General features: G+C 45.8%; 1 protein-coding gene across 1 annotated transcript in view; it reads left to right on the plus strand.

The window, feature by feature from the left end:
- Window positions 1-14,131, plus strand: part of LOC124717092 (lysosomal-associated transmembrane protein 4B-like) — a 233,836-nt gene that overhangs the window by 187,931 nt on the left and 31,774 nt on the right. The window contains exon 3 of the mRNA XM_047243797.1: window positions 9,281-9,434. Within this exon, the coding sequence (XP_047099753.1) occupies window positions 9,281-9,434 (154 nt within the window). The remainder of the gene's footprint in view (window positions 1-9,280; window positions 9,435-14,131) is intronic.

The raw sequence follows: 14,131 nt of genomic DNA on the forward strand, positions 1-14,131 counted from the left end.
CTTTGTGTATCCATTTGTTGTCCAAGCAAGAAGTTCACTATTTTCAAATCAACACAAATCAACCACTGGTGCTGCATATACTGAATTTTCTGCAGAACCATCTTGATGTTAGCATATGCTTCACAAAGTTTTGTTGAATGGGCAATTGGAATAGATGCGTAACGATTGCCATTGTGTAGGAGAACACATTTTAAACTTCTAGTGGAACTGTCTATGAAGAGACGCCAGTCCTCTGGTCTATATTCCAGCAGCCCCAATTCAAGTAAAAGTCCAGGTATATTGCTGCAATACACTATAACCTCTTCTTGATTGAAGTATGGAAGAAGGTTTTCTTCTCTCGTCCGGTAAGCTGTTATTTTAACACTTGGATGAAGACAGTTCTTTTCCTTAAGCCTGGATGCTAAGAGTTCTGATGCTTGCTTTGAAAGATTGAGTTCTCGTATCAAGTCACTGAGCTCCTTCTGGTCGAACTGCTGGGGTTGTGTCTCACGTCCTTCGTATTCCGAACCACTACTTGTACATTCCTCGCCGTGCACATCGTCATCTGATGATGTTAGCGTGGGTAATGTTGTGAAGGTTGGTACAGGAACATCGTTGATGTGCACCACCGGTCTTCTTGCTGACTCCAAATCGGGATATTCCCACTTTCGTTTTTTGAACCTATTAAAACCTTTCACATTAACAATGCAAAAATAGCAATAATCTGTATGGTTCTTCTGCTCTCGCCATACCATAGGCACTCCGAAGTTTAAGCTTTTCCTTTTTCGTTTTGTCCACTGCCGTAAGCACTCCACACAGCATTTACAAACTTTATGGGGTGCCCACGCCTTGTCTTGATCTCCAAGTTTAATTCCGAAATATGCCAGATACGCTTCCTTCACAAAAGGAGCGATATTCTTCCTGTTCTTTTGAAGAACGTATTCACCACAAATGTAGCAGAACTCATCTAGATGGTTCACGCAAAGACGGCGTGAAGAACTCATGTTTTCCTAAAACAAAATTGCACAAATACTACATATTATGCAGAACTTTCTTGTATTTGCATGTCAATCACATCCAACAAACATCATTAATTGTTTTGTGTGAAATGAATACTCACCTCTTATTTGCTACGTCACGATGAAAAGGTTCTATCTCCTTGAAGCTGCACTGCACATGTGTGTGACTTTCGACCATCGCCATTTTTCTTGTTTACACTGAACGCTACCTATCGGCTGTTGCGGGGATTACCTCGGCCAACAAATGAATGTCGAGTACTGCCGAATTCAAATCTGCACAACCCTCAATATCTTCAACACACGCACCACACAACAGGACTGAACACATGCTGACAGTGTGATGTTTGCATGATGTAATCCTCAACCACACAGATGCACTCCCTGAGCACAATTGTTTAATAAAGATAGTACAATATCACTAATTAAAAAACAGGTGACAAATACATTACACCATATATGGACCCTGCAGTCGATATTATCCACATGAAACTCTCATTTCCACAAATAACCTATATCTCAAAAACCAGAGCCAATTTGGAAAAAGTACAAATATACTCGGAATGAGTATCATAACAATATCCCATTTTCGTTCAAACTTCCCTGGCAACGAAAAAAAAATTTTATTTTGTAGAACTGTGTTATTAATCACACCTCTCGATGTTGTATTTTTTTTTTAAAGGTGTTTCCATTATCAGATACACCGAAAATCCAATGAAGAAAAAACATGGCCCAGAATCAAACACGGGACAGTACTTTTGTGCTCTAATGCTTTGACCGCTCGATCGCTCTGCTAGACGTTTAGAATGACGGGTAGCCTAGCTACAGCGTGAAAACACAAAAACTTTAATAACTCGAACATTATTATCTTCGGACCCCCTGAAATGTTGAAACTTCCTGGCAGACTAAAACTGTGTGCCGGACCGAGACTCGAACTCGGGATCTTTGCCTTTAGCGGGCAAGTGCTCTACCAGGAATGCTAGTTCTGCAAGGTTCGTAGAAGACCTTCTGTGAAGTTTGGAAGGTAGGAGACGAGGTACTTGCAGAATTGAAGCTGTGAGGACGGGTCGTGCTTGAGTATCTCAGATGGTAGAGCACTTGCTCGCGAAAGGTAAAGGTCCCGACTTCGAGTCTCGGTCCGGCACATAATTTTAAACTGTCATGAAGTTTCATATCAGCGCACACTCCGCTGCAGAGTGAAAATCTCATTCTGACCCCTAATATGTTATTAGAAGGTTCGATTTTAGACGAGCTTTCAACGCCTAGCGTTGAAAATACGATTTTCTCTCATCAACTTTGACGTCGACTTTTCTTCAAAAACTAAGAATTGTCTTAGCAACCTTATTTTCGATGTAGAACGTCCTTGCAAAGCTAGATCAAAATACACTCCCGGAAATTGAAATAAGAACACCGTGAATTCATTGTCCCAGGAAGGGGAAACTTTATTGACACATTCCTGGGGTCAGATACATCACATGATCACACTGACAGAACCACAGGCACATAGACACAGGCAACAGAGCATGCACAATGTCGGCACTAGTACAGTGTATATCCACCTTTCGCAGCAATGCAGGCTGCTATTCTCCCATGGAGATGATCGTAGAGATGCTGGATGTAGTCCTGTGGAACGGCTTGCCATGCCATTTCCACCTGGCGCCTCAGTTGGACCAGCGTTCGTACTGGACGTGCAGACCGCGTGAGACGACGCTTCATCCAGTCCCAAACATGCTCAATGGGGGACAGATCCGGAGATCTTGCTGGCCAGGGTAGTTGACTTACACCTTCTAGAGCACGTTGGGTGGCACGGGATACATGCGGACGTGCATTGTCCTGTTGGAACAGCAAGTTCCCTTGCCGGTCTAGGAATGGTAGAACGATGGGTTCGATGACGGTTTGGATGTACCGTGCACTATTCAGTGTCCCCTCGACGATCACCAGTGGTGTACGGCCAGTGTAGGAGATCGCTCCCCACACCATGATGCCGGGTGTTGGCCCTGTGTGCCTCGGTCGTATGCAGTCCTGATTGTGGCGCTCACCTGCACGGCGCCAAACACGCATACGACCATCATTGGCACCAAGGCAGAAGCGACTCTCATCGCTGAAGACGACACGTCTCCATTCGTCCCTCCATTCACGCCTGTCGCGACACCACTGGAGGCGGGCTGCACGATGTTGGGGCGTGAGCGGAAGACGGCCTAACGGTGTGCGGGACCGTAGCCCAGCTTCATGGAGACGGCTGCGAATGGTCCTCGCCGATACCCCAGGAGCAACAGTGTCCCTAATTTGCTGGGAAGTGGCGGTGCGGTCCCCTACGGCACTGCGTAGGATCCTACGGTCTTGGCGTGCATCCGTGCGTCGCTGCGGTCCGGTCCCAGGTCGACGGGCACGTGCACCTTCCGCCGACCACTGGCGACAACATCGATGTACTGTGGAGACCTCACGCCCCACGTGTTGAGCAATTCGGCGGTACGTCCACCCGGCCTCCCGCATGCCCACTATACGCCCTCGCTCAAAGTCCGTCAACTGCACATACGGTTCACGTCCACGCTGTCGCGGCATGCTACCAGTGTTAAAGACTGCGATGGAGCTCCGTATGCCACGGAAAACTGGCTGACACTGACGGCGGCGGTGCACAAATGCTGCGCAGCTAGCGCCATTCGTCGGCCAACACCGCGGTTCCTGGTGTGTCCGCTGTGCCGTGCATGTGATCATTGCTTGTACAGCCCTCTCACAGTGTCCGGAGCAAGTATGGTGGGTCTGACACACCGGTGTCAATGTGTTCTTTTTTCCATTTCCAGGAGTGTACATAAAATGTTGTATTTGTGGGGATCCACAGCCTCCAGCTGCTTAATAAACGAAAACATGGCCCGCAGTAGGCTGTAATGCGATGTTTGTATAATCATGCTTTCTGCTAATTTCAACTAAGCGTCATTGTCAAGCAGACTTTTAACATCTCTATTTCATGTCATTTTCAAATTACTCTTAATTACAAGTATAAAGTAGCCATATTTCGTAATTTTACAAAAGGATCACCTACACAGTGAGCTTTGCTATATGTAGACTGTGCGGCTGGTCCCGTCGGAGCTTCGAGTCCTCCCTCGGGCATGGGTGTGTGTGTGTTAGGATAATTTAGGTTAGGTCACGTAGTGTGTAAGCTTAGGGACTGATGACCTTTGCAGTTAAGTTCCATAGGATTTCACACACATTTGAACATTCTTTTGCTATATGTACAAGAATATGGTAATTCCATGTTGTATACAGAGCAGAGTTGGTGTCGTTTTAGCGTGGATCCTTTCGTATAATGACGGAATATGGCTGTTTTTTACTTGCAATTAAGAGTGATTCGAAAATAACATGAAATAGAGATGTTACAAAAATGCTTGACAATGACGCTTAGTCGAAATTAGCGGATTATATATACGTCGCGTTACAGCCTACTAAGGACAATGTTTACGTATAATAGAGCTCAAAATGGGTGACCGAAATGTTAGACCCTCTTTCACTAGTGCATATTCTGTGCTCAGCAGACTTATGTCCGCACCCGTTAGCTGAGTGGAAGCCGGCACGGTAGCTCAGCGTGTTCGGTCAGAGAGCCGGTTGGCCTCTGCAATAAAAGAACTGAGTGGAAGGATCAACAAACGAACTTGAACGGATGTCGTGTGACGTCCGCAACGGCCATACACACACAAAAAAGTGGTCAGCGCCCGGGTTCGATTACCGGCTGCGTCGGAGATTGTTTTCCCTCAGGGACTGGGTGCTGTGTTGTCCTAATCATCATCATTTCATCCACATCGACGAGCAAGTCGCCGAAGTGGCGTCAAATCGAAAGACTTTCACCCTGCGAACCGTCTACCCGACGGGAGACCCTAATCACACGACATTCACAGTTTAGTAGACTGGTCATTGCTTTCGAAAGTTCCTGTAATTTTCTTCACGTTCATAGAAGATGGTACTGTTCTTAGCGGGTATTATTTTTGATGAAATTAGAATTATATTAATACCTTCAGCTGCTGGCGGGCGTTGATATATATCAACGGGGACAGATGAAAAAGTGTGCCCCGACCAGGACTCGAACTCGAGATCTCCTTCTTACATGGCAAACTCACTATCCTTTTGCGCCACCGAGGGCATAGGATGGTGCGACTGCAGGGACTATCTTGCGCACGCCTCCCGCGAGACCCACATTCTCACCTTGTATCTCCACACACTACATTCGTAGAGTCCCAACCCAACACACTCCTTACTCGTGGAAGACATTCTTACCAAGCCCCGAGCAGTTCGGGAATATGTGTGCATCCGCATAGAAGGAGGTCATGGTCGGTATTGCCAGAACTATATACGTAAATGGATATGGTGTCTGTTCTTTAGGACATGTCCGATAGAACAGACACCATATCTATATATTTTTGATAACCTTTCAGCTTGCACTGTAATCTCACCTCAGAAGTGGGTAATGACTAGGGTTGGAATTTTAATCTACATCTACATGATTACTCTGCAATTCACATTTAAGTGCTTGGCAGAGGGTTCATCGAACCACAATCATACTATCTCTCTACCATTCCACTCCCGAACAGCGCGCGGGAAAAACGAACACCTAAACATTTCTGTTCGAGCTCCGATTTGTCTTATTTTATTTTGATCATTCCTACCTATGTAGGTTGGGCTCAGCAAAATATTTTCGCATTCGGAAGAGAAAGTTGGTGACTGAAATTTCGTAAATAGATCTCGCCGCGACGAAAAACGTCTTTGCTTTAATGACTTCCATCCCAACTCGCGTATCATATCTGCCACTCTGTCCCCTATTACGTCATAATACGAAACGAGCTGCCATTTTTTGCACCCTTTCGATGTCCTCCGTCAATCCCACGTGGTAACGATCCCACAGCGCGCAGCAATATTCTAACAGAGGACGAACGAGTGTAGTGTAAGCTGTCTCTTTATTTTTTGTTGCATCATCTAAGTGTCCTGCCAATGAAACGCAACCTTTGGCTCGCCTTGCCCACAATATTATCTGTGTGGTCTTTCCAACTGAAATTGTGCGTAATTTTAACACCCATGTACTTAGTTGAATTGACAGCCTTGAGAATTGTACTATTTATCGAGTAATCGAATTCCAACGGATTTCTTTTGGAACTCATGTGGATCACCTGAAACTTTTCGTTATTTAGCGTCAACTGCCACCTGCCACACCATACAGCAATCTTTTCTAAATCGCTTTGCAACTGATACTGGTCTTCGGATGACCTTACTAGACGGTAAATTACAGCATCATCTCCGAACAACCTAAGAGAACTGCTCAGATTGTCACCCAGGTCATTTATATAGATCAGAAACAGCAGAGGTCCCAGGACGCTTCCCTGGGGAACACCTGATATCACTTCAGTTTTACTCGATGATTTGCCGTCTATTACTACGAACTGCGACCTTCCTGACAGGAAATCACGAATCCAGTCGCACAACTGAGACGATACCCCATAGACCCGCAGCTTGATTAGAAGTCGCTTGTGAGGAACGGTGTCAAAAGCTTTCCGGAAATCTAGAAATACGGAATGGTGGCAACTATTTATTTACAGCTCGTACAAAATAGATACGTGTTTCAAAGTTTTACTGACCTTCAAAATAATCACCAGCATTGTGTATAACCCATTGCCAGCGATGTGGAGGTCGTAAGGTACTCTTAGCAGTGCCAGTTGTGTTGACAGTTCGAGCGGTGCGGTCTATTGCCCGACGAATTTGTAGCAGTTCTCAGGGGAATGCCGTGAAGTGTTTCCTTCAGTTTAGAAATCGAAATCACGAGGGCTTAAGCCAGGGGAGTCCAGTAAGTGGTATAGGACTCTGCAATCCCATTAATCAAACAAATCAGTAACAGCTTGCACTGTACGTCCTTGAGCATTGTCCTGCAAAATGATGGTCAGGTCCTGCAGAAAGTGTCATCACTTGTGTCTCTGTGCTGTTCATCTTTCGGACACAACCCACGACCAGCTTAGAGACAGAAGTGATGACACTTTCTGCAGGACCTGACCATCATTTTGCAGGACAATGCTCAAGGACGTACAGTGCAAGCTGTTACTGATTTGTTTGAGTGATGGGGCTGCTAAGTGCTATACCACCTACTACACTGCCCTGACTTAAGCCCTCGTGAGTTCAACTCGATTTCTAAACAGAAGGAAACACTTCGCGGCATTCGCTTCAGAACTGCTACAAATTCGTCGCGCAATAGACCGCGCCGCTCGAACTGTCAACACAACTGGCACTGCTAAGAGCATCCTACGACTTCCACATCGCTGGCAACGGGTAATGCACAATGCTGGTGACGACTTTGAAGGTCAGTAAAACTTTGAAACACGTATCTATTTTGTACGAGCTGTAAATAAATAGTTGCCACCATTAAAATTCCAACCCTCGTAATTACCCACTTCTGAGGTGAGATTAAAGTGCAAGCTGAAAGGATATCAAAAATAATATACTTCTATGGATATGGTGTCTGTTCTTTCGGACATGTCCCAAAGAACAGACACCATATCCATTTAAGTGTATAGTTCTGCAATACCGACCATGAACTAATTCTTCTGTGCGGATGGACACACATATTCCCCGAACTGCTCCGGGACTTGGTAAGAATGTCTTCCACGAATAATGAGTGTGTTGGGGGTGGGACACTACGCATGTAGTGTGTGGACATGCAAGGTGAGAGTGTAGGTCTCGCGGGAGGCGTGCGGGAGGTAGTCCCTGCAGTCGCACCATCCTCTGTGCCCTCGGTGGCTCAGAAGGATAGAGTGTCTGCCATGTAAGCAGGAGATCTCAAGTTCGAGTCCTGGTCGGGGCACACATTTTCACCTGTCCCCATTGATATATATCAACGCCCGTCAGCGAAAATGGTTCAAATGGCTCTGAGCACTATGGGACTTAACATCTACGGTCATCAGTCCCCTAGAACTTAGAACTACTTAAACCTAACTAACCTAAGGACATCACACAACACCCAGTCATCGCGAGGCAGAGAAAATCCCTGACCCCGCCGGGAATCGAACCCGGGAACCCGGGCGTGGGAAGCGGGACGCCCGTCAGCAGCTGGGAACACCGCCATCTCCTATGAACGTGAAGAAAATTGCAGGATCTTTCGAATGCAATGAACAGTCTACTAAAATGTAAATGTCGTGTGACTAGGGCCTCCCGTCGGGTAGACGGTTCGCCGGGTGAAAGTCCTTCGATTTGACGCCACTTCGGCGACTTGCTCGTCGATGTGGATGAAATGATGATGGTTAAGACAACACAGCACCCAGTCCCTGAGGGAAAACAATCTCCGACCCAGCCGGTAATCGAACGCGGTCGCTGACCGCTTTTTTGTGTGTGTATGATCGTTGCGGACGTCACACGACATCCGTTCAAGTTCGTTTGTTGATCCTTCCACTCAGTTTTTTATTACAGAGGCCAACCAGCTCTCTGACCGAACACGCTGAGCTACCGTGCCGGCTTCCACTCAGCTAACGGGTGCGGACATAAGTCTGCTGAGCACAGAATATAAACTAGTGAAAGAGGGTCTAACATGTCGGTCACCCATTTTGAGCTATAGTATACGTAAACATTGTCCTTAGTAGGCTGTAACGCGACGTATATATAATTCGCTAATTTCGACTAAGCGTCATTGTCAAGCATTTTTGTAACATCTCTATTTCATGTCATTTTCAAATCACAGCCATATTCCGTCATTATACGAAAGGATCCACGCTACAACGACACCAACTTTGCTCTGTATACAACATGGAATTACCATATTCTTGTACATATAGCAAAAAAATGTTCAAATGTGTGTGAAATCCTGTGGGACAACTGCTAAGGTCATCAGTCCCTAAGCTTACACACTACGTGACCTAAATTATCCTAAGGATAAACACAGACACCCATGTCCGAGGGAGGACCCGAACCTCCGCCGGGATCAGCCGCACAGTCCATGACTGCAGCGCCTGAGACCGCTCGGCTAATCCCGCTCGGATAAATAGTTAGCACTATTAAAGTTCCAACCCTCGTACTTTTCGTTTGTGAGGAGTGTTACAGTTTTCTGCATAACTGTCATGTCGCGGTACAGAAGATTAGCCTCTCGTTCCATTCTGCTCTCCCGCCTGCTCATACAGCTTCAGACGGCTGGTGCACTGAAGGAGAACGACGCTCCCCGCTCACAGAGCGACGCCCTCGGCCAGATGTGAGCACCAGTGTGGCCCTCGCCCCCCGTTACCAGCAGTGTGGTACCGAGTGCAGTGTGTTTTGTGTGTGTGCCGTAGGCCGCCAGCGTGGTGCAGCTGGCGACGATGGCGTACCGCTGGGAGACGGGCGACTACATGGGAGGCTCCAACGACCAGACGCTCCAGCGCGTCTTCGACCCAGAGGAGGCCAACCTGCTTCGCCGCCCGTACCTCAACTCACTGGAGATCATGTGTAAGTCCTGGCACCCAGTGTTACGAGGGTGGTTCAATAAGTACTGTCTTACTTCTACTACACGTTTTCCCGCGGGTTTTAGCAAAACGCTTTTCCTGAGTGGGGTGACAACTTATCTCCTATCTGGGCCTAGATGTTGTTGTTGTGGTGGTGGTGGTTTGATGCAGCTCTCCATGCTACTCTATCCTGTGCAAGCTTCTTCATCTCCCAGTACCTACTGCAACCTACATCCTTCTGAATCTGCTTAGTGTATTCATCTTTACCCTCCACGCTACCCTCGAATACTAAATTTGTGATCCCTTGATGCCTCACAACACGCCCTACCAACCGATCCCTTCTTCTTGTCAAGTTGTGCCACAAACTCCTCTTCTCCCCTATTCTATTCAATACCTCCTCATTAGTTATGTGATTTACCCATCTAATCTTCAGCATTCTTCTGTTGCACCACATTTCGAAAGCTTCTATTCTCTTCTTGTCCAAACTATTTATCGTCCATGTTTCACTTCCATACATGGCTACACTCCATACAAATACTTTCAGAAACGACTTCCTGACACTTAAATCTATACTCGATGTTAACAAATTTCTCTTCTTCAGAAACACTTTCCTTACCATTGCCAGTCTACATTTTATATCCTCTCTACTTCCACCATCATCAGTTATTTTGCTGACCAAATAGCAAAACTCTTTTACTATTTTAAGTGTCTCATTTCCTAATCTAATTCCTTCAGCTTTACCCGATTTAATTCGACTACATTCCAGTATCCTCGTTTTGCCTTTCTTGATGTTCATCTTTTATCCTCCTTTCAAGACACTGTCCATTCCGTTCAACTGCTGTTCCAAGTCCTTTGCTGTCTCTGATAGAATTAAAATGTCATCGGCGAACCTCAAAGTTTTTATTTCTTCTCCATGGATTTTAATAGCTACTCCGAACTTTTCTTTGTTTGCCAGAACTACAAATGAAAAAATGGGGAAGCTTACATGCATATATTAGTGTGCAAAACTTAAGAACGAAAGTAACTGTCGAATGATGTGTCGCTGTCAAATAATGTGTCTCGATGAAACTTGGACGATACATAGAAAGAACGCTGCATTATATCATAGAAGGTAACTGAGAGACAGGCACAATGGGACGAACAAAAATGTCACTTTTATTCAAAGACAATAATTGCATTGGAGTCATTGCGATATGTGGTGGCACCAATGGCACTAAAAAGGTGGTAGATGGTGCTTATAGGGTGTGTTATCATCGTGGACAGAACTGCTTGCTCTGAAACATGCTGCCATGCTGGCCACAAGGTTACTAACGAGTTCTTTTGTTCGGGCGTTCCATTCCCCCACTAGCTCTGTTGACAACTGCTGCGTGGTCCTTGGGGTATGTGGACGTGCTCTCATCAATGCATCGCACACGTGGTCTGTGACACTGAAGTCCAGAGAACGGCAGTTCAGTCCATTTGCTGAATATCCTCTCGTTCCAAAACTCCTCCACCTAATCTGGCCCATACGGCCGTGCATTTGCCATCTTTATAAAATGAAGTCACGGACGAAAGCACCCCTATAATGTTGGTCGGTTGATTTGGGGAAGAGGACCAAGCAGTGAGGTCATCGGCCCCACCAGATTGCGGAAGGACAGGGAAGGAAGTTGGCTGTGCCCTTTCGAAGGAACTATCCCGGCATTTGCCTGAAGCGATTTAGGGAAATCACGGAAAACCTAAATCGGGAGGCTGGACGCAGGTTTGAACCATCGTCCTCCCGAATGCGAGTCCAGTGTGCTGTCCAGTGTGCTGTCCACTGTCCCACCTCTCTTGGTCCGCCCCTGTAAAGACGTACACGGTGAAGGAACACAGTCACTCAGTAATGTTGACCAGTGGCTCCCTATACCATATTACCTTGCCCACAAAAACGATTATGCTTGACAATGTTCCTGGGTGCATGTTCCCAGCATTGGCAATGTGAATGGCGCCGGGAATCACTACTCAGAGTGAACCTACTTTCATCCGAGAAGAAGACGCGGCTGCACTCCTTGTTGGTCCAGTCTTCACGCCCTCGGCACCTTTGGAAACTGTTTCGCCAACGTGATGATGTCAACAGAACACAATGCACTTGTTCTCGGACGAAGAGCCGCTCCCAGTAATTCGTTGTGCCACTGTGGTGCATGAGATTACAGGCCTTGCAGTCCTGTTCAATATGATTGCTGTTGCCCATGCTCTTTCGTGTGAGTCCCTTCCTGCCTGTTGTACATTGTAGTGGTCATCTACTGCTGTAGTCAACCACGTCCTCTTCTTTGGGCAGCGCTGCCACCTGTGGTTTGAAACACTCCCTGCGAATGTGAAACAATACTATGAACAATAACAAATTCCTATGCTACACTCATCACACTTCGCCTTTCTTCCAGTTTCCCAATGGTTCTTGCCATATGTTGTCCCCGGACCACATTCTAATGAGAAACATTACCACAGTCCACCTTAACAGTTAATTGCCGATTCACACACTATGTCGCTTCAACTGCCCGGTGTTGAGGGGCAGCCCTATTTGGCACTATAATCACGCTGTGTGACGTCCAGATTTCTGTGCATGACTGGCAGACCACTGGCAATATGCTCCTTAACTTTAATTCATTTCCTCTGACACAGTAAAATGTTATGTTACTTTATCTGTCTTGTCTGTAACTTTTGCAGAGAAGTGTAATAACTTTATATGAGGTGTGTTCAGTAAGTAATGCAACACCTTTTTTTTTCTTGGCGAACAGTGAGTGAAAAAATGCGGAATTTGTTGCGGTACATAATGGAATATTCCCACTTCAGCCCCTGTAGTTACATACCTTTCAAAATGGCGTCTGTAATGTGGGCCAGAGAACTGTCATTGAGTTTGTTTTAGCAGGAAGACGGAGCATCACAGATATTCATAGGCACTTGCGGAATGTCTACAGAGACCAGCAGTAAACAAAAGCACAGTTAATTGTTGGACAAGGCATCTCTCATCACCGCAATGAGGTCTCGCAAATCTGTCCAATCTCCCACTTGCCAAATAACCACACGCAGCCGTGACTTTTGCAGTGTTGAAACGTGCAGACACTCTCATTCGAAGTGATCCACAGATCACAATCAAACACATCGGAGAACAGTGTCCGTCAGTTGGGGTTCTAAAAGGGGTGTGCCCACTGGATTACTCGCTGCCTAACAGAGGGTCACAGAAAGTGACAAAGAACCTTCTGTGCGGAATGCTTGCAGGTTATGGGGCTGATTGTGACAATTTTTTGTCACACACAGTCAGAAGTGAAGTAGCTCGGGTTCGTCACTTCGAACGGAAAACAAAACAGCAATCCGTGGAGTAGCACCACGTCAGTTCTCCTCCGAAGAAAATGTTCAGTGGCACATCCTCGTACAGTATAATCGTGACGACAGTCTTCTGCGGCTCTGAAGGGGTTGTTCTGTCCGATGCCTTCCCTCATGGGCAACAATCGACTCTGAAGTGTATTACGCTGCCCTCAGGAAAGTATGTTCATTTCCACAAAAATCCAAACAAACTTCTTCACGAATGCCGAGTCCTCACAGAAGTCTGGACACTCCAGAGAGCTCGCAAAACTTTATTGGACTGTTTTCCCTCATCCACCCTACAACCTGGATCTCACACTTTGCGATTTCCAAGTGTTTGGTCTAATGGAGGATGCATTCAGCAGGAAGTAGTGCACGGATGATGGGGAGGTTACCGGTGCAGCAAGATGTTGGCTCCTACGTCGACCAGTAGAGTGGTATAGCATAGGCTTTATAGGCTCTCCCAGTAAGGTGATGTAAGTGAAAATACCGAAGGGACCAAACGGCTGAGGTCATCGGTCCAGTGATGTAAGTCCGTCACGTGAAATGGAGATTATGTTGAAAAATAAGGTTTGTAGCGGAAAGAGTGAGGAATAATATGGTGTATTGGAAAATAAAATCAATCTGCTTGCAGAATAAAAGTATTGCACTACTTATTGAAAGCCCGTCCCGTGCTATTGTATTTTAACTTTCTAGAACATGTTCAAGTGACAAGTTTTTTTGATGCACTAACCTCTCTTTCAAGCTGCTGTCACACCCATGCCGGGCTACCACACTTCCAACACCCTCCCTCCTGCACCTCAGTCGTGTGTGGTACTTGAGATACAAGTTTGTGGCTTACGAGTGTGTGCACAGTGTTGCAGTACACACATCTTTGATGTAAAATTTGTTGAATCAAACACAGAAGATGTGCGATTCAGGGATTTTCTTAATTGTTATTGTTAGGCTACATTATTTTGTTTTTTATCAAATAATATATTCTGAAACAACCAATTGTTACTAATATTGCTCAGGCTTCAGAAATGGTGCTGGGCACTTACTGTGTTCACATGGTTTTATTTTTCAATGTTTTGTGTTTGCTTAAGCTGATGTTATGGTGTGAAGTATCATTTTCTGGTGTTTGAAAATCAGTTATGGCATCTTTCATGGTTAAATAGCATGCATGATGTGTGAAGTTGTCACAATATTTTTCCACTGTGAAGATGAATGTAATGTCAACCAAAAGTTATAGGCTTTGGCCATAACCAGCCTTCTTCCTGTCGTAAGAAGAAAGCAATTGTTCACCTCAGACATTGAGAAAACCATATTGAGAAAGATGATGGTGGCAACAGATATTTTTGTCTTAGCTAGCAGTGTTTCGCAAGAATGATGCCACCTTTCTTT

This window comes from Schistocerca piceifrons, chromosome 9 (genome assembly GCF_021461385.2).
Source record: "Schistocerca piceifrons isolate TAMUIC-IGC-003096 chromosome 9, iqSchPice1.1, whole genome shotgun sequence".
NCBI lineage: Eukaryota > Metazoa > Arthropoda > Insecta > Orthoptera > Acrididae > Schistocerca > Schistocerca piceifrons.